At 35.1% G+C, this 26,076-nt stretch overlaps 1 protein-coding gene and 1 long non-coding RNA gene across 2 annotated transcripts in view; one reads left to right on the top strand and one right to left on the bottom strand.

The window, feature by feature from the left end:
* The window catches only part of LOC148129096 (uncharacterized), a 273,474-nt gene that overhangs the window by 91,411 nt on the left and 155,987 nt on the right, over nt 1–26,076 (top strand). The window lies entirely within an intron of this gene.
* LOC113428465 (vomeronasal type-2 receptor 26-like) lies at nt 13,104–25,282 on the bottom strand. The gene is made up of 6 exons (XM_087947640.1): nt 25,199–25,282; nt 23,045–23,336; nt 21,467–22,330; nt 20,435–20,662; nt 15,917–16,043; nt 13,104–14,623 (listed from the first exon to the last, which is right to left on the bottom strand). The coding sequence occupies exons 1-6, from the start codon at nt 25,279–25,281 to the stop codon at nt 13,722–13,724; spliced, it is 2,496 nt and encodes an 831-aa protein (XP_087803766.1). The 5' UTR covers nt 25,282; the 3' UTR covers nt 13,104–13,721.

Below are 26,076 nucleotides of genomic sequence, written 5' to 3'. Positions count from 1 at the left end.
ATGTCATGATGAGCAGCAGGATTTTTTTTCTTCCTGACAACCAAGAAGTGATTTCGCTGCCAAAGCCAATTCTTTATTAATGCACTCCCCCAGATTTTAAAGGGTACATCTAAACACTACTCTGTTGAGAAAGCTTGGCTATAAGACAGACTTGGACTGTGTTAAATCAAAACAACAATAAATGAAGGTCTTGGGTATTATACGTTACCTATTCTCTATAACACTCCTATTATTAGCCTGGTTTATAAACACATTGTCATAAACATTTACAAATGTTTTGTGAATCACAGAGTAAACCTCAGAAGAATCATATATGGATTTGGTGCAGTGTGTGAAGGCAGATGGAGTTTTCTACTCAGTATTCAATTTTTGTACACTTCAGAAAAAGAGAGAACTAATTAATAGAAAATTTCCAATGGCATTATGTGTATGAAAATTTTAAAACATTTATCACTATAATCCTGGTGCTTCTTTCCTCCCCACCCCAATTATTTTGCACTTGCTAGTCTGGAGAAAATAAAGTAGAATTCCTTACATCGCTTCATTGATCAATGTCCGAGAGGGATCTTCAGTGAAGGAGGGGCTACTGTGAAAGAAAAAGGCTTGAGAGGTAACCATCCCCAAAATAACATTTCCTGGTTGAGCAAATTGATGGGGTATAGGAAGAGGGTCATCAGGTATACTACAATTGATAGCATATGTTTTGCATGTAATACAGAACAGGAATACAAACAGGATCATTCTTGTCACCCCCACCCTATTATTGACAATTGTTCCTATTCAGAAAAATATCCCATCTCTAGGACAAACCGCATGGCATCATTTTTCATTTTCCTTACATATATGGCCTCTAAAACATTTGCAACCTTGCTGGAATATTTTCTTCAAACAGATTTCTCAGGGTATATCCTCCCATTTATGAACATTGGAATAAGAAATAGGAAAGGGGAAAAGGAAAAGAGAAAGAAAAAAGTCCAGAAACTATTAAGAATGAAATAGAGATAAAATAGCTTGGAACATGAAATGAAGATTAGAATAGAAATGCTTCAAATGAGAGCTCTCTATACACTATTCAACAAATTATATTTCAAAGATAGGAAAAAGCATTCCTATTACTAGGTTTTCTCAAAATTGAGTTTTGTAAGCTAAAGAAGAGGCTTATAATTTTGATGCTTGGGGAAATAATCAAGGCCTCTTCAATTCTCAATATTTTGTACATCTCCCCTGAGAAAACAGATAGAATTCTGTACTTAATTACTGTAATTTACTTTGATATTTTTTTACACCATGAAAGTGCCATGAGCTTTTTTTTATAAAATTTTCTGGCAAATATACAAATCAAACTTCCTATATATCAATTAATGGAAGTGGTTAAAACTGAACAATATATTCGGTAAAAGATTCATTTTCATAAATACATTTGTCAGTTCTAAGTTGTCCATTAAAATCAAAGAATTGTTTTGGTACTTTGCCCTGACTTATTTCAATATTTATCTGAGTTTTGTCCAGTTGTGGGATGATCACTGAATTCCAATCTTCCATCAAACACTAACTTTCATTAGAAATCCTATTAATTACTTGTACATTGTTTATAAAACACTACTTCATCTTCAATTGGGGCATTAATTCTCACTATTAAAACCTTAGTTCCAAGTAAAATAACTTCCATCCCAGCCAATCTCTGATGCTCATTAGTCAATGAATTTCCTGTGTTAATGTGGAAATTTATACACAAAACAACTCTCTTTCTTTCATTCATTCATTCTTTCTTTCCTTCCTTCTCACTTTTTCTTTCTTTCTTCTTTCTTTCTTCCTTTCCTTCTTTCTTTCTTTCTTTCTTTCTTTCTTTCTTTCTTTCTTTCTTTCTTTCTTTCTTTCTTTCTTTCTTTCTTTCTTTCTTTCTTTCTTTCTTTCTTTCTTTCTTTCTTCTTCCTTCCTTCCTATCTTCATTCTTTCTCCTTTCTTTCTATCTTTCTTTCTGAAATACGTTCTTCACCCAAAATTTTATAAATCAAATACTTTGTAACTTGCTTTAAAATTTGAGAGAAAGGGCAACTACTGGATCAAAGTTGGAAAGTTTTGAAAATGCAATGCTTTTTCAACATAGAGGGTTAAAAGTCTACAAAGTTGGGTTATAGTTAGTTATGGGGAGGGGTCACGTCATGTCTAATTAGACCCATTTTGAAAACCTGGCCATTTACTACCAGGCACAAAACTGTCAAGCACAAAAGGCCAAGGCCACACTTTAAGTTTCAATTAAAATTATTTATTGCTCATGTCCATGCATGGGAATCTAGTCAATCAATGATTAGCACTAATTTATCACTAATAAGGGTTAATGGAATTCAAAAGGCGTTGGGCTTATTTCTGACTAAACAGTGAATCTAAGCTGATTCCTTTTATGAAACATCCGCCAGGCTCTGCCACTTCTTCACCTACAGTAATGCTTTGACTGTTGCAAAATCTATAAAGTTAGCCATAATCTTAAATAAATAACATACCAGGTTATCTACCAGCCTTCTTCAAGGTAGACACTTCAGGCTGCAGATGATGAAGGACAGCATGAGGAGATGAAGGACACCCTGAAATGTCTTCCACCCTAACTTCTTCAAATGACTGTTTGAAGGGATTGAGCGATAGAGAGAAAGAGCAACATTTGTCTCTGCCTTGACAAGCATTGGACAAAAACAGGTTACGACTCATTGACAGAGGGTTTATTGAATCTGTTTCCAAAATTTCTTGTTTATGTAATATGGGGCCTTACTATCAAATGGTTCACTGGCTCAGAGAATGTTTTGACTTGAAAATGTGTTTTGACTTGAAAATGCCATGCCCCACTTTCTTCATCAAATTTCTTAAGAAATATACAAGTTGGCCTTCAGGCATAGTAAATAGTTACTGGTAGTAATGATTAAAACTGAACAATGTACTAGGCAGAACATTCATTTTTATCACAGCAATTCTTCACAACAATACCACTTGTAGTTTCTTTCATCTTTACATCTCTTTAACTTCATTCCAGCTTTAAAATAGTTATTTTGAAATAACATACAATTCATATTTGTCATAATATAGCCTTTCCTGATGTAATTCGAGATTTAGTCTTAGACAGTACACTTCAATATCTTCATAAATGACCTAGATGAGAGGGTAGGAGGTGAACCCATCAAATCTGGAGACAACATTGAGATATGCAGTGAAGAGCAATACAGATGATAAGGGGACTGGAGACTAAACCCTGTGATGAAAAGTATGTCTAGTCTTACAAAGAGAATGTTTCTTAGAGGTGGTGTCTATGGAGATTATCAGTCATCCAGGTCATGGTCATTTCACCTTTGAAAAAGTCAATTTTCAAATAATGAAAATTTTGTTTTAGTTGTAATGGTGCATTAGCCACATTGATATTCCAATTTATATATTTGTGATCCAGATTTATTTAACAGACTCTTTAGTTGTGGCTCCCATCTCCGCAACCTGATCCAATCCAGTATGCTGAGATTCTTGTTGAGACTTATATTCATTTTGTTTTAATTGTATTAGAAATTAACCTAGTTCTGATTCATATGTAGTATTCAGTTCCATGTAGATACTCCCTTGTCACAGGGAAGCACTTGTGTTTTCTGTTAAGCTTGAAAGCTAAGCTGGAGGTATACCACCAAAAAGTATATCATGAAGGCTCATCCAAGGCAGACAGGTCTCAACTGAGGAATCAGACTAAGGGTATCCACAAACCCATTAACCTTGATGACACAACAGAAAAACATTCTGATACTAAATCAGTCATTGCCCAGATTAACTAGAACTACTGCAGTTGTTGTCCCTGGGCAGTTGTTGAAAAGTGAGTTACAGAGTTGGAGCAAGAAATTTATTTTGCAATAAACTCATCTAGAAAATTATCTGGAAAAGGCCTCAGGGATCTCAGATAGGGTGCCCAACAATAGGACAACAGGAAGCTCAGTTGTTGAAGCAGGTTTCAACTACTGGACACTGCTGAGAAGATGCGTAATGAACTATGGCAGAAAATTCAGTCAACAATTATTAGAACTGCAGTTCAACACAAACCATGCAAGAAACCAGGAAAAAGTGCAGATAGCTCTCAGATGAAACCATCAAAATAACTAAGGAAATAAAAGCTACCAAGGTAACAAGGTAGAAATACTGGAGTGCAAACCGGCAGACATGTCACAGTAAGGCAAAATTAAAGCAATTAACTTTGGAAGAATTACAAAGCAGGCCACCAAAGGACATAGTGGCTGGACACCACCATATTTTTATGGCAAACTATTTTTTAAAAGTTTTCAAATCAAATCTTCTAGTTCAATTTTTTTGCTGGGTTTCATCTAGATCACGGCTGTCAAACTCGCAGCCGACAGACCAGATGCACCATGCGCTAGCGACATCCATGCCTGGTTTAGTGAAGGGGAAGAAACTTGCAATAAGACATGTGATAATGCCATGACAAAGAGAGTTCTAGATCATATACGAAGATGTTGAAGAGTATTGGGTCTAAAACAGAACCACTAAGCATGCAACGATTACTTACCTCCTTGCAGGTGTAGCTCCACTGAGTGTGGTTCATTATCTAGTCACAAATCCATTTAGATTTCTTTCTATCCCACATTGTTCTATCTTATCAGGATACAAGCTGTGATCTACTTTGTCAGATGTCCCACTGATATCTAAGTAAACTGTGTTATCCACTGTATCCAAACAAGACAATAAGTTTTCTTTGCCCTTATCTATTTTTTGACATACTGGCTTCTTTTGTTTTATCCTTTTATAGTACATAAAACATGTTACTTAATGTACAAATGAAGACAAAGTAAAATTCTTTAAACATTTCATACATCAGTCGTCCCTGTTCTCTTATTAAACATGGTCATTAGGCAAGTGGAATAAAGCAACCTCTTCTATTTTTACAGAATATCAACATGAATGCCCTTAGGTGGAAAAAAACATGTTTTATTTAAGGTGAGCCTAGTTTCAACAAGACGGAAGAACTGGGAACAGAACCTCATCCCTAACATGTTTGTTCGTGGTTCACATGTCTACAATTAAGAGATAGCTTAAACTTAGATAAGAAAAGGTGTGGATTTCACCTTGGAAAAAATAAATTTGAAATTGCATTGTGTGTTCCTGATGAAAATGTTAGGGATGAGGTTTACAAACTTACTAAAACTGAGTTTGGAAAATGACTATGAGAAAGGTTGCATGATGCAATGGATAAATTTTTTTTGCTATAATACAATGATTGAGAATGGAAAAATATGTGGATTTTTGGACTGAATTATATATTGAATCTGAAAGAAATTTCTATAAGATTAGGTATTACTGGCACTTAACTCCTGAAAAATTGTGAAAGATCTATAAAGGAGTTAAAATATATACTGGCAATGTAATTGCAAAGGTGATATTTTCAACTCTTCTGTTGACAAATGATAAAACAAAGAAATATTGGGATCAGATTTTTATCCTAATTCAGAAGGTTTTAAAAATAGATACAAAACTAAGAACAGATGTTTTCCTTTCCATTAACGGCAAATAACTTTTAAAAAGGGACTTTGTTATTACATATTGCATTCTGTTAGGAATAACATAGGTTACCTAACGTAGTTTGGGTAAAATAATATATATAAACTATGATAGTGAGTTTATGTGTGTGTCACTTTAACTGCAAAGCATGTAATTTTGGGTGCGGCTGTAAATCGCTATAAGAGGGAGCAAGAGAAGTTGATTGATTGCTGGCTTACTGATTTGCTTGCTGACGATGATGGATTGATGGTGTGATAACTGCGAGTTCTTTGCTGTTGCTGAAGGAAGAAAAGAGGTTTTACTTTTTCATATCTCTACTGCAAAGAGATATATTACTGGACTGATATTAGTAAGTTTAATGACCTCTTTTTCGACACTGGACTTTGCAACTGATTAATCCCCGGATGGACTGAACTAGTGTATGATATATGGACTGTTTGACTATGCTATAAATCTTACTGGAATAAACTATTTAACTAGCACATTGTATCTTTTTTACTGAGTGTAAGCTACAAAAAAGTTTGTCTCACATATTTGCCTGCCTGCCTGACTGCCGTGCAGGTTCTGCTAGGGTGTATATCCCTAACACTGGTTATGGGCCCAGCTGCACAGTCAGACTAACCAGGATATAACAGGCTTATATAAAGTGAGAGTTTGTGTAGTTACACAATACTGTAAACAGACAGCTGTGTTTTATTAATTATAGTTTAATATCCACAAAAAGATGGCACAAGTCAATTTACAAAGTTTGTCTCTAATATCCAAACTGGATGGAACAAACTATGTTTCATGGTCTATGAAATGCAGCCTACTTCTACGCAGAGAAGGTTTGTGGAGTATAATTCAAAACCCACCAGAGGTAGATGCATGGGATCCGGAAGATGAGGATGATGCCCAGAAAATACAAGAATATAAACTGAAGAATGAGCAAGCTCTCTGTATAATAGGACTGACACTCTGTGACCAACAGCTTGTCCATATTCGTGGAGAAGAAACAGCTGCGAAATGTTGGGAGAATTTAAAGAAGATTTATGTTCAAGACAGTGTAGGAGCACATATAAATCTTACACGGAAACTGTTCAGAACACATCTTCAAAAGAATGGAGACATGTTGAGGACTTCCGGTTTGTCGGCTTCGCGAGCGGCAGGGATTCACGAAGCTGCGCGATCCCTGCTGCGCTAGCCGCTTTTGGGGCTCCGATCCGGACGGTGCGGAGCTAGGCTGCCTGCAGGGGCAGCTGAAGGTAGGGGGATCCGGAGAGGGGTTTGGGGGTGTTGCAGACCCCTCTCCAGCCGGTAGAACCCCCTTTTCCCAAGACGGTGCAGCGGCGGTCCGTAATGGCCGCCACAAAGAAGCTGGCAGCCGGGTAAGAATGCGCAGGAGGAAGTGGAGAAAGTTTTGAAAGGAGAAAGTTTTTCTTGGTTCCTAGGACTCTAAGATATATTTAACAAAATTCCTGAAAAGTATGACTTTCTGAATGATACCTTCTAGAAGAGGAAAAAAGCGGCAGTTTGATGGTGCTGAAAGGAAAGTTTACCCTCTTTTCCTACGGAATAAATAAGTGAATATTAAGAAACCTATTTTTTTAGGTGAAAACTGGCTTTAAGCGATGAGTGGGAAGAGAGAGGACTAAAAAAAAATATTTGTATGCTAAGACTTTGTTGGAGGAGATGCCTTAAGGATTTGAAGACTAAAATATATTGCAATAAGATTTTAAGAAACAGATTTGGACTTTCTTTTTCTCTGATTGATACTACCCCAGGAGGAGAAAGTGAGAACTCTGCCTTGGTTTGGACTGATTGATAACTTTGGGACTGTTTTATTTTTCTTTGGAATATTCTGGTTGTTGTAAGAAGAAAGAAGGGGAAAAGAAAAGAAAAGATTTATAATGGCTCTTTCTATTGAGGAACTGAGAAAAGATTATGAACAAGCAAAAAAAAATGGTAAAGCTGGTTTGAAAGAAGCCTTCCTTTTTTTAGAAATGGCGCTTATTAACTATCAACAAACATTACAACAGATGAAGACAGCAGAAGAAGAAGAAGGAGAGGAAGCCATTTTTAATAAATTTCAGAACTCGACCAAGAAAGAAGGAAGAGGGAAAGGAAGAGAAATAAAGGACTTAAGATTTAAAAAACACTTAAGAGAGGGAAAAATAAGGTGCAAAATCAATATAATGATAGTAAACAAAAGGGAAAAGGAATACAACAGAGAAGGGAAGCCAGTAAGGCAGAGGCTAGAAGAAGGGGGGATAGAAAGGTTTGTTGGGAGAAGAAAGAAAGGGAAAAGGTGGAGAAAAGCTACAAAGTTTTGAAATTAAATGGGAAAAAAGGAATCTTTTTTAGGGATAAAAGATAAAGTATAATTTCTTCAAAGAGATTTTGCAAGGTACATAAGATGATATTGTAGTATTGTATTAGAAATAGAAAACTTAAATGGTTTAAGAGTTGATAAGAGATTAAAATGTTGAAATGTTTAATAATGATTGGTTTTAAAATTTAATAATATGAGGGGAGGTTTAGAATATTGAGTTTTAATTAAAGAGTTTAATAAGATTATGGTATTGATGTTATTATAAAATTTCTATTATAGTATTTGTTTTTTAATATTTAGATCTATTGTTTAACTATGTATTTAATTATTCTGGATGTACTATTCAGATAGAATGTACCAAGCAAAATCGGATTGGGTATTGGGCGTTATTTTAAAGGTTAATTTGATTAATTTAGGGGGGAGATAGAAAGGCATCATACTCTGATTAGTGATCTCAGGAGAAACTTCTTTTTTTTATAAGGAACGAGACAAAGGGACAATAAAGAATGGACAAAAGATACAAATATAATGACTCAAATTAAGATGATTAATTAAGATAGAATTAAGAAGAGTGAAATATGTGGAGAAGTTAATATAGAAGACTTAGAATGGTAAATAAAATAAGTAATGATATGTAAGATGAGCATGAATATAAGTCCATGAAGAGAGAGATACCTGGGTCCAAGTTACTTTCCAAAAAGATTTTTTTTATGTTTTGTGTGTTGTGTGTATATGGTTTTTTTTTGGGGGGGGAGAATTAATAAAACCTTGCAGAAATATAGAATGAAAATAATGATAACTAAGTCAGAAAGAAATAGATGAAATAATAATAATAAAATTGAATAAGAGTAAAGAGAAATAAAGAGAAATTGGATAAGAGGTTTTTGTATGTTTATATGGAAATGGTTTAAAACAGAATTATAGTTTATCTGACTTGTTAAATTTATAATGGAAAAAGGTTTAAACATGTAATGGATAATGATGATTTGTGTGTTTTGAAAATTAATAAAACTTGTTTTAAAAAATTAAAAAAAAAAGAATGGAGACATGTTAAATCATATAAACACTATGAAGAGAATTTTTCAGGAACTACATGAAAAAGAACTTATCTTCACAGAACTCCATCAGGTTTATATAATTTTGTCTTCGTTAGATGAGAGTTATGACGATTATGTAACTTCACTGGAAGTACTGCCAAAAGATAACCTCACATTAACTGATATTACTGGCAGATTAATTGAAGAAGCCAGGAGAAGGCTTGAAAGGGATCAACTCAGAAGGGAACAACAACCACAAGAAGAGAAAGAATCTTCGACAGCCTATACAATTAGAAAATGTTTTAATTGTGGAGGAAAAGGACATTTGGCTAGATTCTGCAAGAAAGTAAAATGCAACAATGCCAGCCAGAATGCTAAAAGGCATCAAACGGATGAAAAATGCTTTGAGTTAGCCATGTATAGCAACGAAACTGTGAATAATAATTTATGGGTTGTAGATAGTGGAGCATCGCACTGCATAACGAAAGATAAGAAAAGATTTATTAAGATGTCCACGAGTTCACAGCAGATATTGTTAGCTAATGGTTGGAAAATGAAAGCAAAAGGTGAAGGTATTGCACATTGTTCTTGCATAAAAGAAAATGTAAAAATGTTATATGTACCACAACTTAAGTTTAATTTGCTTTCGGTTAGAGTTTTGGTTAAACTAGGTTATGTAGTTACCTTTAGGGGAGAAAACTGCATAATAGAAAAGGAAGGTAAAAAAGTGACTGCAACTTTAAAAGGTGAATTGTATGTGTTAAATGAGAATTCATTAGAGGTAGCTAACACAGTTTATAATAATGTTAAACCTCATGATGAATGCATACATTTGTTACACAGACGTTTAGGGCATGTAAATTTTAAAATGCTCAAACAAACGGTTGAACTGTCTGAAGGTATAAAACTGAAGCCTTGCAGTAAGTATTTGCACTGCAATGCTTGTAGTCAAGAAAAAAGCAAGGTAATACCAGCAAATAGAATAAATGGATTTAAGACAAAGGAACCTCTAGAGGTCGTATTTGCTGATATTATAGGTCCTAAAAAACCAAGTGTGGGAGGTGCTCGTTATATACTAAGTATAATGGATCATTATTCTAGATATGGTTTCTGTTATTTAATGAAGAGTAAAACGGAAACATATCAGAATTTCTTTAATTGGTTGAAGTTTGCAGAAAGAAAAACTAAAAGGAAACTAGAAACTCTTGTAACTGATAATGGTACGGAATTTATAAATAATAAATTCCAAAATAGACTGAAGATGGCAGGTGTTGAACATAAAAAGTCTGCACCATATAGGCCACAACATAATTCCTTTATAGAAAGATGAGGCGAAACAATACAGGCAATGGCTCGTACTATGTTGTCGGATTCAGGATTACCTGAAACTTTGTGGGGAGAAGCAATAATGTGTGGTAATCATATATTAAATAATGTTGTTAACTCAACAACAGGTGAATTACCATTCACACGGTGGCATGGTAGAAAACCTGACCTAAGCTACATGCACACATTTGGAGCACCAGCATGGGTGCATATTCCTACACAACTGAGACACAAGGGGCAGCATAGGGCTAAAAAGTTATTCTTTGTAGGTTATGAATCTAATCACAAATCATACAGATTCTGGGAAAACGGTACACCTAGAGTTTACTGTAGTGCTAGTGCACAATTCCTTGAACATGTAGGATGGGAAAAACTGGAACAAGATTCAAGTAAGGAAGTAATCATAGAAACCTACAAAAGACCAAAATCACATATCAGTAATAAGAAGAGTACAATTAAAGAGGAAGTACAGGAAGAGCACATAGGACCAGAAGAGGAAGAAATAGGTGAACAGGAAGAAATAGATAACCAGGAACAGGTAGTACATGAAAGTCCACCTGTAAGTCCTGTAATACCTAGACGGTCAACACGTGAAACCAGACCACCTGACAGGTACCAAGCAAGTGTAGTTTGCCAAGTTAGTAAAGTTCCAACTACTGTTGAAGAACTTAGAATGTATCCAGCAAAGGAACAAGAAAATTGGCAAAGTGCAATGGAGAAAGAATTAAATTCATTAAAACAAATGGAAGTTTATGAAAATGTTAAATTACCTCCAGGTGAAAAGTCCATTGGCTGTAAATGGATATTTAAATTAAAAACAGGTAAAAATGGGACTGTTACCCATAAGGCTAGGTTGGTAGCTCAAGGATTTAATCAAACTGCATGTGATTATGATGAAGTATTTGCACCGAGTCTAAAGGCAACAACCTTGAGAGCAGCTTTAGTGTGAGCAGCTAAGAAGAATTATATTATAAATCACTTAGATGTAGAAACTGCCTATCTGCATGCACCATTGCAGCACACTATATACTTAAAGAAACCTGTAGAAATTAAGGATGATAAAAATAATAATGACTGTTGGAAACTTAAAAAGAGTCTCTATGGATTAAAACAATCTGGTTACGAATGGAACCAATATATTGTTAAGGAGTTAAACAATATAGGGTTTAAAGCAGGTTTAGCTGATCCATGTGTATTTAAGAGAGAGACAAATGGAATAGTGTCATTATTATTGTTGTTTACAGATGATATTGCCTTAATTACAAAACCTAATAATGAAGCTACTGAAATAATATCATTATTAGGTAAGAGGATAAAATTAAAGCAATTAGGAGAGATAAAACAGTATCTAGGATTGACAATAAATAAAACCAAAAGTGGCTATAAGATATCTCAAGAGGATAAGATTTATCAATTACTAAAAACATACAAGATGGAACTTTGTAAACCGGCTAAAACTCCAATGAGTCAGGAATTTGGCCACACTGATGCTCAAAGTTCAAAATTCGATAAGACTATTTATCAATCACTAATTGGTAGTTTATCGTACATTAGTAATTGGTCAAGGCCAGATATTGCCTATGGCGTTAATCAATTGGCAAGATTCAACGCTGAACCCACTGAACAACACTGGCAAGCAACAAAGCGTATATTAAGGTATCTTAAAAGGACAATGCACTATGCATTGTATTTGGAGCCAAAAGATGATCTGATTTTAAGTGCATATGCTGATGCAAGTTTTGCAACAGACATAAACACTAGGAAATCAACTTCAGGTACGGCTATACTATTAGGAAAAGCACTGATTGGTTGGAGGTCAATTAGACAGCAACACATAAGTATGTCCACAATGGAAGCAGAATTTTCATGTCTATCTTTATTATGTACTGATTTAATTCTGTATAAACAGTTGTTATTAGATATGGGAATAACTGTTAATGATTCCATTGTAGTTTATGAGGACAATCAAGCAGCCATACGGTTGGCTACAAATATTGCTGTGAAAATGAGATCTAAGCATACAGATCTTAGATATCTGAATGTAAGACAATCTGTAAAAAATGGTTTGATAAGATTGGAATATTGCATGACTGAAGAAAATATAGCCGATCAATTTACAAAAGCCCAAGGTTCAGTCAAACATAAAGAAAGTTGTGACAACTATGGTTTAAGAATGTAAATAGATATATATATTATTATATTACCCAAAAGGGGAGTATGTTAGGAATAACATAGGTTACCTAACATAGTTTGGGTAAAATAATATATATAAACTATGATAGTGAGTTTATGTGTGTGTCACTTTAACTGCAAAGCATGTAATTTTGGGTGCGGCTGTAAATCGCCATAAGAGGGAGCAAGAGAACTTGATTGATTGCTGGCTTACTGATTTGCTTGCTGACGATGATGGATTGATGGTGTGATAACTGGGTGTTCTTTGCTGTTGCTGAAGGAAGAAAAGAGGTTTTACTTTTTCATATCTCTACTGCAAAGAGATATATTACTGGACTGATATTAGTAAGTTTAATGACCTCTTTTTCGACACTGGACTTTGCAACTGATTAATCCCCGGATGGACTGAACTAGTGTATGATGTATGGACTGTTTGACTATGCTATAAATCTTACTGGAATAAACTATTTAACTAGCACATTGTATCTGTTTTACTGAGTGTAAGCTACAAAAAAGCTTGTCTCACATATTTGCCTGCCTGCCTGACTGCCGTGCAGGTTCTGCTAGGGTGTATATCCCTAACACATTCTTTCAATACAAACAAAGCTCAGCCCCAGTGAAGATTTCCATTGTTTAATTCCAATTTAAATATATTTGAAGTAGATTTTTAATACATTTTCATTTTGGATCTGAAAGCATACATTGATTTTAAGTAGGTTTTAAAACTCATCATTATTTTAAACCTCAAAGCATAATCCCACAACTTGGTTATACATTCTTCCCAGGTAGGCGTCAAACATCTTTTTCAGAAAGCATATAGCACAGCACTTATCTTACACAGAAGTAGTCAAAACGACTTTGAAGGAGTATATGATTTTCTTAAAATTAATACTTTTGCTTGGTTGAGAATTTATTTCAAAATTTGCAGCTTGCAGAGGAAGCAGGGCATGAGTATTACAATCTATATATAGCTAAAGAAAGAACATTAACTATCCCATTATCCTTTAACATCCAAAGGGGCCATACACAATCTAGTAAAATTCTGTATTTATATATGGAAAATCTTTCACATTTGGGCATTTAATATATTGGACATATGTCAATCAAAATTTAATTCATGTAATCTTCATCCATATTAAACTAGACAGGACACATGCATTCTCTGATCTTAAAACAGATATCCTTTTAAATACTTCATTTCACCATATCATATTTTGTGTATGAATGAAGATAAAACAAGGTCAGAGAGATCTTTCTAAATTAATTCAAACTAAATTAATATTCAAAAAACACTTCATGAATATTCTAAAGATATTTCATTAAAAGTGAACACAAAAAGATAGTTACATTTCTTTCCTTATTAAATATTCCTTCTTGTTCATCTCAGGCCTCAATAAAATGATGTAGCATTTGGGGCAAAATATACACCCCAGTAAACCAGCACTGGAGCATAAGATAGAGAAGATCTCCACAGCTACCATGTATTTCCCTTTGGTGCTCAGGTAGGTTGAAACAAATGACAGCCAAACGCTGCAAAAGACCAACATGCTGAAAGTGATAAACTTGGCCTCATTGAAACTGCTAGGCAGCTTCCTGGCTTGAAAAGCAACGTTAAAGCTGACAATGGACAAGAACCCCATGTAACCCAGAACACAGTAAAACATGATCACCGAGCCTTCATTGCATTCCATTATGATTTGTTCCTTCAGTGAGTGGAGGTCTGTATCTGGGAAAGGGGGAGAGATACTCAGCCAAACAATGCAAATTCCCACCTGGATGAAAGAACCCAAAAGGACAATAGAATTGGACAATCCTTTCCCTACCCATTTCCTCATTGCAGAGCCTGGTTTGGTTGCCATGAATGCCAGAATCACAGTCATGGTTTTTGCCAATACAGATGAAAGGGCCACTGAGAAGATAATGCCAAAAGTCATTTGCCGGAGAAGGCAGGTCATCTTTTCAGGTCTTCCCATGAAGAGGAAAGAACAGAGGAAGCAGAGAAGAAGGGAGAGAAGGAGGATACAAGTGAGGTTCCAGTTGTTGGCTTTGACAATTGGAGTCTCTTTATGCATCCAAAAGATTCTCACCACAAGGATTGTAATCAAAGAGAAAACAGTAGTCAATGTAACAAAGAGGATTCCTAAAGGTTCATAATAAGACAGATAGGTAAACACTTTGGGAATACATTGAGTTTGGATGTTGCTTGGATATTCATCTTCTGGACATTTCATGCAGACATCTATATCTGCAAAAAGGAAAACAAAGTTATATTTCCAATATATGAAACTTTATATCAGTCTAGAATATATAGAGTACAATTGATTTTGATACGTTGCCTGTTTTCTGAAGAGTGGATAGCAAATACCTTTTTAATTCAAAAACATACATCAGTCTCAATTTAACCCTGAGAGCCTTCATTATGCACACAGGGATTGACTGGGAATCAAAAGCAAATAAAAGTATTATCTCTCCTCTGTTCATGTGTAAAGTGAGGAGATTACTAATATATCTTTAAATGCCATTCCAGTGTGGACAAGTAATAATTGCTGTTTCAGAGACAACTAGGTTTGTAGAAATAAATATTATAAATCCTTGGTACTAATAGATCAATTTGATAAGGGATTTTAGGGAATGGGTGGAATAAGAAATTTGAAAACCCTATTTTCTCTTAATTATAAAAATTAATCTGAACAACCAAGTTTAAAAATTTAATGGATCAAAATACTTTTATTAGATAAAGTATTTTACTACAGAAGACTAAATTGTCATATTATTGCATATTTAAAGAGAATAATACTTCACTTAATTATATTTTTATCACCTTACATATTGATTTGTTCTTTGTGTTAATTTGATCATGAGATAGAAGTTAATATTTTCTGTTAAATATATATTTAAATGGAAAGTGATAGCTAAACAATGCAAATCAGTTGCACATTTTTTTCTTTTTGCTGAAAGATTAATTCTTCAGCAGTGAATGAATAAATATATGGCCCAGATTATCCAGTTCATTTAATACCTTGGCCTATGAATGAATTCCTTTAAAGTTCATTGATGCATTGTTGATTACCCCACAATATTATAAAAAAAAACTTTTGTTTAACATTTTAGTTACATATACAATAGACCTCCATTTATAACTACAATAGTGCCCTAAATTTCTCTTGTTAAATGAAACACTTGTTAACTTAGTTTTGCCCCATTTTACAACCTTTCTTGCCACAGTTGTCATGACATACCAACCACCACAAATTTGAGTCAATTGTAGGTATTGAAATTGGGCATAACTCCCTTTTTTCATTAGCATTGTAATTTCAAACAGTCAATAAATAAATTATTGTGAGGACTGCTTTTAAACATGTATAGAAGGAGATAAAAGACAGAGCAAGGTAAAGAGAGACAGAGTGACAGAAGAGATTTTTCCCCTTTTTTCTTTTGTTTTTACTGTTATTCATATGATTCTCTTTAAATAAATCAGGACATTGGACTGGATTTTTGCTGCCTGGTTAGCCAAAGTCCTCACATCTTTTTCTCCTACCTATTTCATCAGAGATCCGTCCTTCTGAACAGGGCACACAATCATAGCAACAAAATTTCTCTCCTTCCTTCTTCTTTCTGCTGGAGCCAGGATAGCAGTGATCATTGCACTGAGAAAGAGGAAGCACCTGAGCAGTAATATGTAAGAGAGAATCAGAGGATAAAATATTTGCATTAATTGAGCTTTCCCAAACAGGAACCACAACCAGGATGAAGAAGCAGAAGAAAATAAAAAGGAGAATGCTTGAGTTAATGGGAAGAAATCGGCACTGACTTTTTTGGATGTTCTGGCAGAGGGCCTGGAAGGGCAGAAAGTTCTGTCTTCCACAGGACCTCACACATCTTCAAATTATTCTTAATGAATACTTTAGTTAATACTTTTCCTGAACATGATCAAATGTAATACAGGTTCTTTTGGGGCCAGAATGTTTAAAAACCGAATGCAGCACTACAGATGGTCCCTGACTTACAATCACGGGGGGGTGCAGAATTTTATTCATAAGATGTTGCTCTTGAAAGTCAGGATACTATGTGAAAAATTAGATTTTGCAACTGTTTTTACAATGGCAGTAAAGAGATCTATTGCTATTTTTTCAATCACCTGTTCATTCTGAAATCAATTCCACCGAAAGCACTTTTTTTTCTGGAAACTAGTTAAAAACTCTTCAACTCATGGTCAGGTGACCTTTGGAAACTACAGCTGTTCATTAATCTGAGTCAGTTGCCATGTGCCCAAGGTAGGCAACAGCAGGTCTACAAAATTACTTTTCAGTCCATTTTAAATTTGAAAGATTGTTAAGTGACCAATCATAAGTCTAGAACTATCTGTACTTACATTGGTAATCTGTGCATCCCAAGCACAACTGGCAATATTTGCTGTAAACCTACCATAGACACATCAATGCTCAATAGTTTGAATTCAATTTATGGAATACAAATTAAAGAACTTTTTTCCAACAGTGACCACAACATGATTGACTTTTGTCTCAACATATGTCCACACAAAAATCATTACAATGATGGAATCCCCAATTATAACTTTAAAAAAAGCAACTATGATATTATAAACAATGATCTCTCATCCCTTGATTGGCAATTTCTATTCACTGGATGCAATACTGTAGAAGACCATTACAACATATTTTTACTTCGTCAAAAGAATCATCAAACTTTATGGACCATTAACAACTCCCAAAACCAGAAAAAAACAAATTACCCATAACAATAAGGAAGCTGAATCCAAAAAGAAATCTCTTTAGTGGAAAAACAAATCTGGTCATGTTGCCAACCTCAAAAGCCGATACAAAAATTTATGCCACCAGATAAAGACTGAATGCACCAATTATCACATTAAACAAGAAGAAAACCCTCTACGCACCAATTCCACCCACGCTTTCTACAATTTTGTAAACAACAAACTAAAAGACTCAACGTCCATCCCAACCCTGAAGGAACCTAATGATAAAGACTGCAATGATGACACGATTAAAGCCAACCTCTTTAACACATTCTTTGGCTCAGTATTTGTAAACAGCAATGGATCATGCCCAGTATTTCCTAGTCAAACCACAGACAACTACAATGATCTAATAGGTATCGATTTTACAGAAGACGATGTTGAAAAACCACCACGCAATCTAAAACCATCTCTATCTATTGGACCGGACGGAATATGTGCATACTTCTTTAAAAAGCTATCCACTGCCATAGCAGAACCTCTAAGCATAATCTTTGAAAAATCTTTTAGGACCAGCTCCTTGCCAAAACTATGGTCACTAGCCACGGTCATCCCCATCTTCAAAAAGGGAGACCCCAGCCTAGTTGAAAATTACAGACCAATCTCTTTATGCTGCGTCACCTGTAAAGTCATCAATCAATTATTAACCAATACATCAACCTCCACTTAGAAGCAAGCAACCTACTCTCTAATAAACAATTTGGTTTCAGAAAAAAACTTTCCTGTAATCTGCAACTCTTACACTGCAAAAACATGGACTACATAACACGATCAGGGCAAAGCAATAGACGCAATTTACATAGACTTCTATAAAGCCTTTGATTCAGTGGTACATGACAAACTACTTCTAAGACTAAAATCTTACGGTATCTCTGGACACCTGCATAACTGGATAGAAGCATTCCTGTCAAACAGACAACAAATGGTCAAAATTTGGAACATCATATCAAATTCTGTACCTGTCAACAGTGGTGCCCCCCAAGGCAGTGTTCTAGGACCAACTCTCTTCATACTCTACATAAATGATCTCTGTGATCATATTAAGAGCAACTGTATTCTCTTCACTGATGATGTAAAGCTATTCAACACCACAGGCAATACTGCTACTCTTCAAAAAGACCTTGACTATGTATCAGAATGGTCAAACAAATGGCAACTTCAAATCTCAACAAATAAATGCTCTGTCCTACATATTGGCAAAAAAAATCAGAAAATAAAATACAGGCTGAATAGTCAAGACCTTGTTGATGATCCAAACTCTGTCAAGGATCTTGGAGTACTCATCTCTAATGACCTAAGGGCTAGAGCCCCTGTAACTACGTAGCCAAAAAGGCATTAAGAGTTGTTAACCTAATCTTATGTAGCTTTTTCTCTGTTAATATTACACTACTAACTAGAGCAGTGATGGCTAACCTATGACACGCGTGTCACTCGTGACACGCCAAGGCACTTTGACTGACATGCCTGTTGGTGTGGGGAAAACCTGCACATTTAGAGGCTGCCTGTGCTCTGCTCCAATCCCTGCTCTCTGCTTGTTGCGTGGAGGCGTGGTGTCACCGCTGCCACAAGATCTTTGCAGCAGAGAACCAGTTTTAACTGCCATAAACTGAGGTTTGTCAGTTTTTATTACCTCAGGAACGCTACAGGAGGAAAGGAGTTCCATGAGGTTCACAGCCCTGTAAGGTGGCCTTCCGATCCCCACATCCTGCACCTGCAGCCCTGAGACCAGGGAGATGAGTTTCACAGCCCTGTGTGATCACCACAGCCCAGTCCGTCATAAACCAAATTATTGATATTTCTTGAAGTGACACACGACCCGAGGAAGGCTACACTTTTTCCTGATTTTCGACACACCAAGCTGAAAAGGTTAGCCATCACTGAACTAGAGCATACAAAACATTTGCTAGACCAATACTCGAAGACAGCTCATCAGTCTGGAGCCCACATTATGTTGGATCTGATATTAACACAGTTGAGAAAGTCCAGCAATATTTCACAAGAAGAGTTCTCCACTCCTCTACTCATTGCAGAATACCTTATGCCACCAAACTCATAATTCTAGACCTAGAAAACTTAGAACTACACTGCCTTTGGTCCAATCTAACTATAGTATATAAAATCATACATTGCAATGTCCTACCTGTCAATGAATACTTCAGCTTCAACCATAACAACAGAAGAGCAAACAATTGATACAAACTCAAGGTTAATCGTACCAAACTTGATTGCAGGAAATACGACTTCAGCAACAGAGTGGTCAATGTCTGGAATACTCTACCTGACTCTGTGGTTTCCTCCACAGACCCCAAAAACTTGTCTACTTTTGACCTCACCCCTTTCCTAAGAGGTCTGTAGGGAGTGTGCATAAGCGCACCAACCGGCCTACTGTCCCTGTCCTATTATTTCTGATTTGTTTTTATTTTTCTTATATTTATCCATGTTGTTAGTGTTTGGGGATTAACCCCTAGCAGAGTATTGCAGCAGTAGTCAAGCCAGGCAGCCAAACGAGAGTGGAAGGGCCCCAGAGTATACACACACTGAACACAAACACTGTTTGTAGTTTAAATAGTTTTTAATCCATTTAGAGTTTAAAGCATTGTCATTCAGTCCATTTGTCATTCACTATATTTCCATCCAGTAAGACTCACTATTACAGTCCAAGTTAAGAGTCCTTACAATATCTTTATCAGCCGATAAAGATATCTTCTCCTCCTCCGTGCCTCTCTCAGAGAAACAAACGCTGGATATTCAGCAAGACGCTCAAACAGTAGAACAGTTGAATTCCGCAGTAAATCAGCAAACAGTAGCAGACAGGATCATCTCGGTCACAGGCACAGTACAAACAGTATTCACAGTTAGTCACAGTAAGCTTTCCAGCTTCTAATGCTTCCTTATATTGTAACTTCTAACCGCACCCTTAATGGGCTAATTGCCTGCAACATTGTGCTTAAAGTGATAAGCACTTAAACCATGATATCTAAGTTTTATATATTTATTCACCCAAACCATATTTGGTATCTATGTTATACCTAACATATGTATTCATAACTATGTTTTTACTTATACCTATTATCTTGTAAGCAATTGACAAAAATAAACAAACAAACAAGCAAACAAACAAATAAATAAATAGCATGAATAGAAAATGTGATACCTCATCAGCTTGAAAAGCCCCAAAACACCAAGACATCACTTTCTCCAATTATTTCAATTGTATTTGACAATATTTCCAAAGAGTTTCTTACTTTTGTTATTAGCTGAGAATCTGCAGCTTCTTCTCACCTGGTTAAAGCTCCTGTGCCATACAATTTGATTGTCATTAAGAGTTAATGTTCTGCCTGGTGGAGCTCGGGGTTCCAATGTTCCAACAATGACTCGAGAAAAAGAATTATTGTGAAAAGTAATCCAGTTTGCAACATTAAAACCCGTAATCAGTTCTCTGTTTTCATCAAATGCAATAGTGTCTCCCATACTGTTGTTGAATACAATGCTTTTCAAGAAAGAATTAAACTAGATTTTTTAAAAAAAAATGAAAGAAATTGACAGGAAAACTTTGAAATCAAACAAATACAGAAAATTATTTCAAGCTGAACTATCCTGTGTTGAAAATTTCAAATAAAGATTGAGGGTGTCTTCAAGTCAGTCTTGACTGCTATCTGGAGCAGAGTCTGTAGTTTTTTTGGCAAGATGTCCAGAGTTGGTTTGCCATTACATTCTTTCTAGGAGCGAGAGAGAAGGACTGGCCTAAGGTCACCAATTGGATTTGTGCCTAATAAGGAGTAGAAGAAACTTCTTCTTTTTGTAGCCCAGTGCCTTACCATCACGCCAAATTAATTATCATCATATATGTGTCATATTTTATAAAAGGAATATATTTGAGTATCCATTCTGATGTGCATTCAGATTCTGAATTCACATCTTAAATAGTGTTTTTCAAATTCCATGATAAAGTGGTCTGTACTCATTGAACACAGGGATCATATACAATTCGTAACCCAGCTCGAACTTTAGAAGAAATTTTTCCTTTTCTCCCTTCTGATCTTAACAAAATAACACAAAATTAAAAAACAACAATAATCATCTTTGGATAATGGTTTGACCCACTAAATCAGAATAGAACATTTCACTTAAACAAAGTCTGCCTTGTTAAATTATTAGATAATGTATTAATTATAATTATATACTAATGTATAATGTTATTTTCTTCAATTAAAAAATAATTGGTGACTAATGGAAAATCATTGTTATTTATATGTAACATCATACTCACTACATGATGGTACAAATAAACAAACAATATATTAGAAATAAAACAAAATACTGCCAGGGTCGTAAATCCTGAAATATTATTTCTTCTGTTCCTATTGCATTTCTACATCTGGATCTTGATTTGAGTAGGACATGCAACGAATGTACCATAACATGGACCGCATTGTAAATGTTGTAACTGTGTCCACTCATGCTCATTTGAAATAATATACTCAGCAGACTCTCTAAATTCTCATTCCCAGTGCACAATACCTTGTTATCTTCATTTATACCAGAAATGTGTAATGGGCAGTCAAATGCCTGCTCCCAAAAATTCTGAATGAAATTGTCTTCTTTTACCCAAGATGGCCTTACAGTGTGAAGAAATTCTTGGAATCCAGGGGGCGTCATTGAGCGAACTGCAAATGATAGAGCACCATGGAAACTCTGTATATCCCAAAATCTCTGAATGGACAGGGATTCAAAATTCCAATGAGATGTAACAATCCATACTTTACCCAAAGGTTGCAGTGAACTCCAAGATGCTACAAGGATGATCAATCTCAGATTTTCCATGGCTGGAATTAGGGCATAGATTACACACACTTTAACTTTATCATCCATAAAGAGTTGATCATATCTTAACTCCATTGTAATCAAGTGTATATATTCATCTATATATGCCTTTGGTGGTGTTCTAAGTAGGAAAGCATAACAAATGCTGTTTTGGAAAAGCAATGGTTCCATTTTCTGCAAAAACATGTCCCCATAGTCATCATCTACAGCCATGATCCCAATCCATATCCATCCAAAATGCTGAAGTAATTGAATAATCCCAATGTATTGATGCATTTCATTTGGAACCATTTGGTATAAGGATGGAAATATATTTTTTTCATCATGCAGTGGAGTAAACGTCCCGAAGGTCAGCTGAAAGGCATTATATAACAAATATATAAACCATTATGTAAGATTAAGAAATGGGATTCATCTTTATCATAAATAAGGCAAAAAATCAGAATTGAAGGGTTACTTGAAATTATATAGTAAGTATATGTATTTGCAATATTGCATCAGTTACAATGTTTGTCTGTGTTTCTGAGCCCGTTTTAACTGATTGTGGAAACACTTCAAACATAGCACAAGATCAAAACCCAAGCATATATGATCTGCAAAAGTATTTTAGTTTTACTAGCTGAAGGGAGTCGAGCAGCATGTAGGAAAGACAGAGTAATTTCTGTAGTCACCCAACCACTCTGATACTCAAAGCCAACAGTAGTTTGCTAATCTTCCATATTTGGGGGAAACTGCAAAGAATCCTTGTTATTAACTATTTAAGCATCTCTACAGTTTATTCATGTCCACACTAATTAAATGCACAATACAGAAAATTGACTCAGCATTCATCTTTCCAAGGTTGGTAAAATGAGGACCCAGATTGTTGGAGGCAATAGGCTGATTATGTAAAATGCTTAGAGAGGGTGGTAAAGCCCTGAGAAACGGTAGATAAGTCTAAATGCTTTTGATATTCTCCTAGATTTTCCCCCTGGGAATTTCAGTTCTGAAAAGGAGCCTAAATGTACTTTAAGAATGGAAGGAATTAAAGAAACTTAAGATTTCCAGTGAGCCACCTGAAGGATCTACCTGTGGAATCTTGTAATTGGAAAGAACAGTGGCCATGGTGAATGAAGTCTCTGTCAAACGTCCTCCAATGGCAGCAATAAATGTTTTCTTTAAATCACAGGTAAAGTTGGGAACAAACTTCTGCTGTGTAGAAAGTAAGCTCAAAGTTGCTTTATAAGTTATCTTCGCAGGAAAGTAATTGTTCACAATGTGGAAACCCAGTGTGATGTTTGGTAAGAGCTCAGGGTTCTTATTGATCTCCTTGACAGCAAACACCAAAGCAAGGATCTCCTGATATACATTTGGCACATAACTGAAATAAAAATTATCAATGTAATTTAACAACATTAAAAGCAGAGGTGGCATTCAGCAGGTTCTGACCAGTTTTGGAGAACCGAGAGCGGAAATTTTGAATAGTTCGGGGAACAGGCAAATATCACCTCTGACTGGAGATTTTACAGTATCCTTCCACTGCCACGCCCATCAAGGCATGCCCACAGAACTGGCAGTAAAAAAAAATTGAATCCTGTCACTGATTAAAAGTGTATCCTATACTTGTACTTGTGTACAACTCAGACAAATAATACTGTAAACTAATGGAGAGCTGCAGAAAATGGCACGCTGAGCAGCAGGATTTTTTTTTCTCCCTGACAACCAACAAGTGATTTGGCTGCCAAAGCCAATTCTTTATCAATGCACTCCCCAGATTTTAAAGGGTGCATCTAAATGCTACTCTGCTGAGAAAGCTTGGCTATTAGAGAAACTTGGACTGTATTAAATCAAAACAACAATAAATGAAGGTCTTGGATATTATACGTTACCTATAATAATGCTCCCAAAAAGAGATATAAAAGAGAAATGGGACTCAGCTGTTTTAAACATTAAAGACTTCTTGGAAACTTTTGTAAAAACAATGTTTGCCAACTTATAAGTTTTAAATGAAAAATTAGATAAAGTGTTTGATAAATTCCTAATCGTTTACATCAGGGAGACATCCAGAATAGAGCCATTACATGCAGCCAGAAGGCAGCTGTCAAGAGATATTGTATCCCAATTTTCAGGAAAATTTACTTTAAAAAAGTGCTATGGATCTATCTTCAATGGAGACCCACATTCTTTCGGAGTGGGAATAGTTGTTTGAAAAGATTCCAGTTTTAATTTTAAAGAAAAATAAAGAGGATAAACTGGAAGGAGTTGTTTTTATTATTAAGAATCAATTGATGACAGATCATTGGTAGTAGTTTTAGTGGGTTGCTGAGATATTAGAACCCATTTGTGAATTTTTTTCAAGTAAAATAGAATAATAGATTGTTGACAGAGGACTTTGAAATTTGAAGGTTGTTGTTGGGATTACCTGTTAACTCATTTATATACAGTAGGTATATTGTAGCTGAAATTGGTTGGTTGATAATACAATGCTATATTTTCAATATTTTTAATGTTATCTATTAACAATGTAAATATAGATTCATAAGTTTATAAATTGTGTATTAGTTTTCCAAGCTGGAAACCATTATTATTGATGAAAAATATCTACCAGTATTCAATTGGGAGGGGGACATTTTATCTGCATGTTTAATATTATGCCTTATAAACCTTTTTCCTTTGTTTTTGTGTTTATATTCTTTTTTCTTCCTTTTTATTTAATTTTGACTTGGGAAACAAATAAAAAAGAATGTGTGTGTGTGTGTGTGTGTGCGTGTGTGCCTGTGTGTGTGTGTATACATATATATCTGAATGTCATGAATTTACTCCTTATCAGAGTAATACTAGACATTGGATGATAATTAAAAAAGAAAGGTTTCAAATGACACTTCACTTTATACTCTTCAACAAAAGATATTTTGTAGTTAGATAGGAACACTGCTATTATTAGCCTGGTTTATAAACACATTGTCATAAACAATTACAAATGTTTTATGAATCACAGAGTAAACATCAGAAGAATCATATATGGATTTGGTGCAGTGTGTGAAGGCAGATGGAGCTTTCTACGCAGTAGTCAATTTTTGTACACTTCAGAAAAAGAGAGAACTAATTAATTGAAATTTTCCAATGGCGTTATGTGTATGAAAATTTTAAAACATTTATCACTATAATTCTGGTGCTTCTTTCCTCCCCACCCCAATTATTTTGCACTTGCTAGTCTGAAGAAAATAAAGCAGAATTCCTTACATTGCTTCATTGATCAATGTCCGAGAGGGATCTTCAGTGAAGGAGGGGCTGCTGTGAAAGAAAAAGGCTTGAGAGGTAACCATCCCCAAAATAACATTTCCTGGCTGAGCAAATTGATGGGGTATAGGAAGAGGGTCATCAGGTATACTACAATTGATAGCATATGTTTTGCATGTAATACAGAACAGGAATACAAACAGGATCATTCTTGTCACCCCCACCCTATTATTGACAATTGTTCCTATTCATAAAAATATCCCATCTCTAGGACAAATGCATGGCATCATTTTCATTTTCATTTTCCTTACATATATGGCCTCTAAAACATTTGCAACCTTGCTGGAATATTTTCTTCAAACAGATTTCTCAGGGTATATCCTCCCATTTATGAACATTGGAATAAGAAATAGGAAAGGGGAAAAGGAAAAGAGAAAGAAAAAAGTCCAGAAACTATTAAGAATGAAATAGAGATAAAATAGCTTGGAACATGAAATGAAGATTAGAATAGAAATGCTTCAAATGACAGCTCTCTATATACTATTCAACAAATTATATTTCAAAGATAGGAAAAACCATTCCTATTACTAGGTTTTCTCAAAATTGAGTTTTATAAGCTAAAGAAATAATAATGGGGAAATAATCAAGGCCTATTCAATTCTCAATATTTTATACATCTCCCCTGAGAAAACAGATAGAATTCTGTACTTAATAGCTGTAATTTGTTTTGATTTTTTTTTTTACACCATGAAAGTGCCATGAGCTTTTTTTTATAAAGTTTTCTGGCAAATATACAAATCAAACTTCCTATATATCAATTGATTTAAGTGATTAAAACTGAACAATATACTCGGTAAAAGATTCATGTTCATAAATACATT

This window comes from Notechis scutatus, chromosome Z, assembly GCF_049901735.1.
Source record: "Notechis scutatus isolate UNSWTSFEM ecotype Mainland chromosome Z, rNotScu1.2, whole genome shotgun sequence".
Lineage (NCBI taxonomy): Eukaryota > Metazoa > Chordata > Lepidosauria > Squamata > Elapidae > Notechis > Notechis scutatus.
Note: the sequence above shows the minus strand (reverse complement) of the source record. Positions and strands in the feature narration are given on the sequence as shown.

Bases quoted from the DNA above. Each gene is read 5' to 3' on its own strand.
- LOC113428465 (XM_087947640.1), bottom strand. From the start codon at position 25,281: ATGGTTACCTCTCAAGCCTTTTTCTTTCACAGCAGCCCCTCCTTCACT. The intron at 16,044-20,434 runs GTGAGAAGAAGC...ATTACTGCTCAG, and splicing joins GGCACAGGAGCTTTAACCAG to GTGCTTCCTCTTTCTCAGTG. The intron at 14,624-15,916 runs GTAGGAGAAAAA...TCCTTTTTGCAG, and splicing joins ACGGATCTCTGATGAAATAG to ATATAGATGTCTGCATGAAA.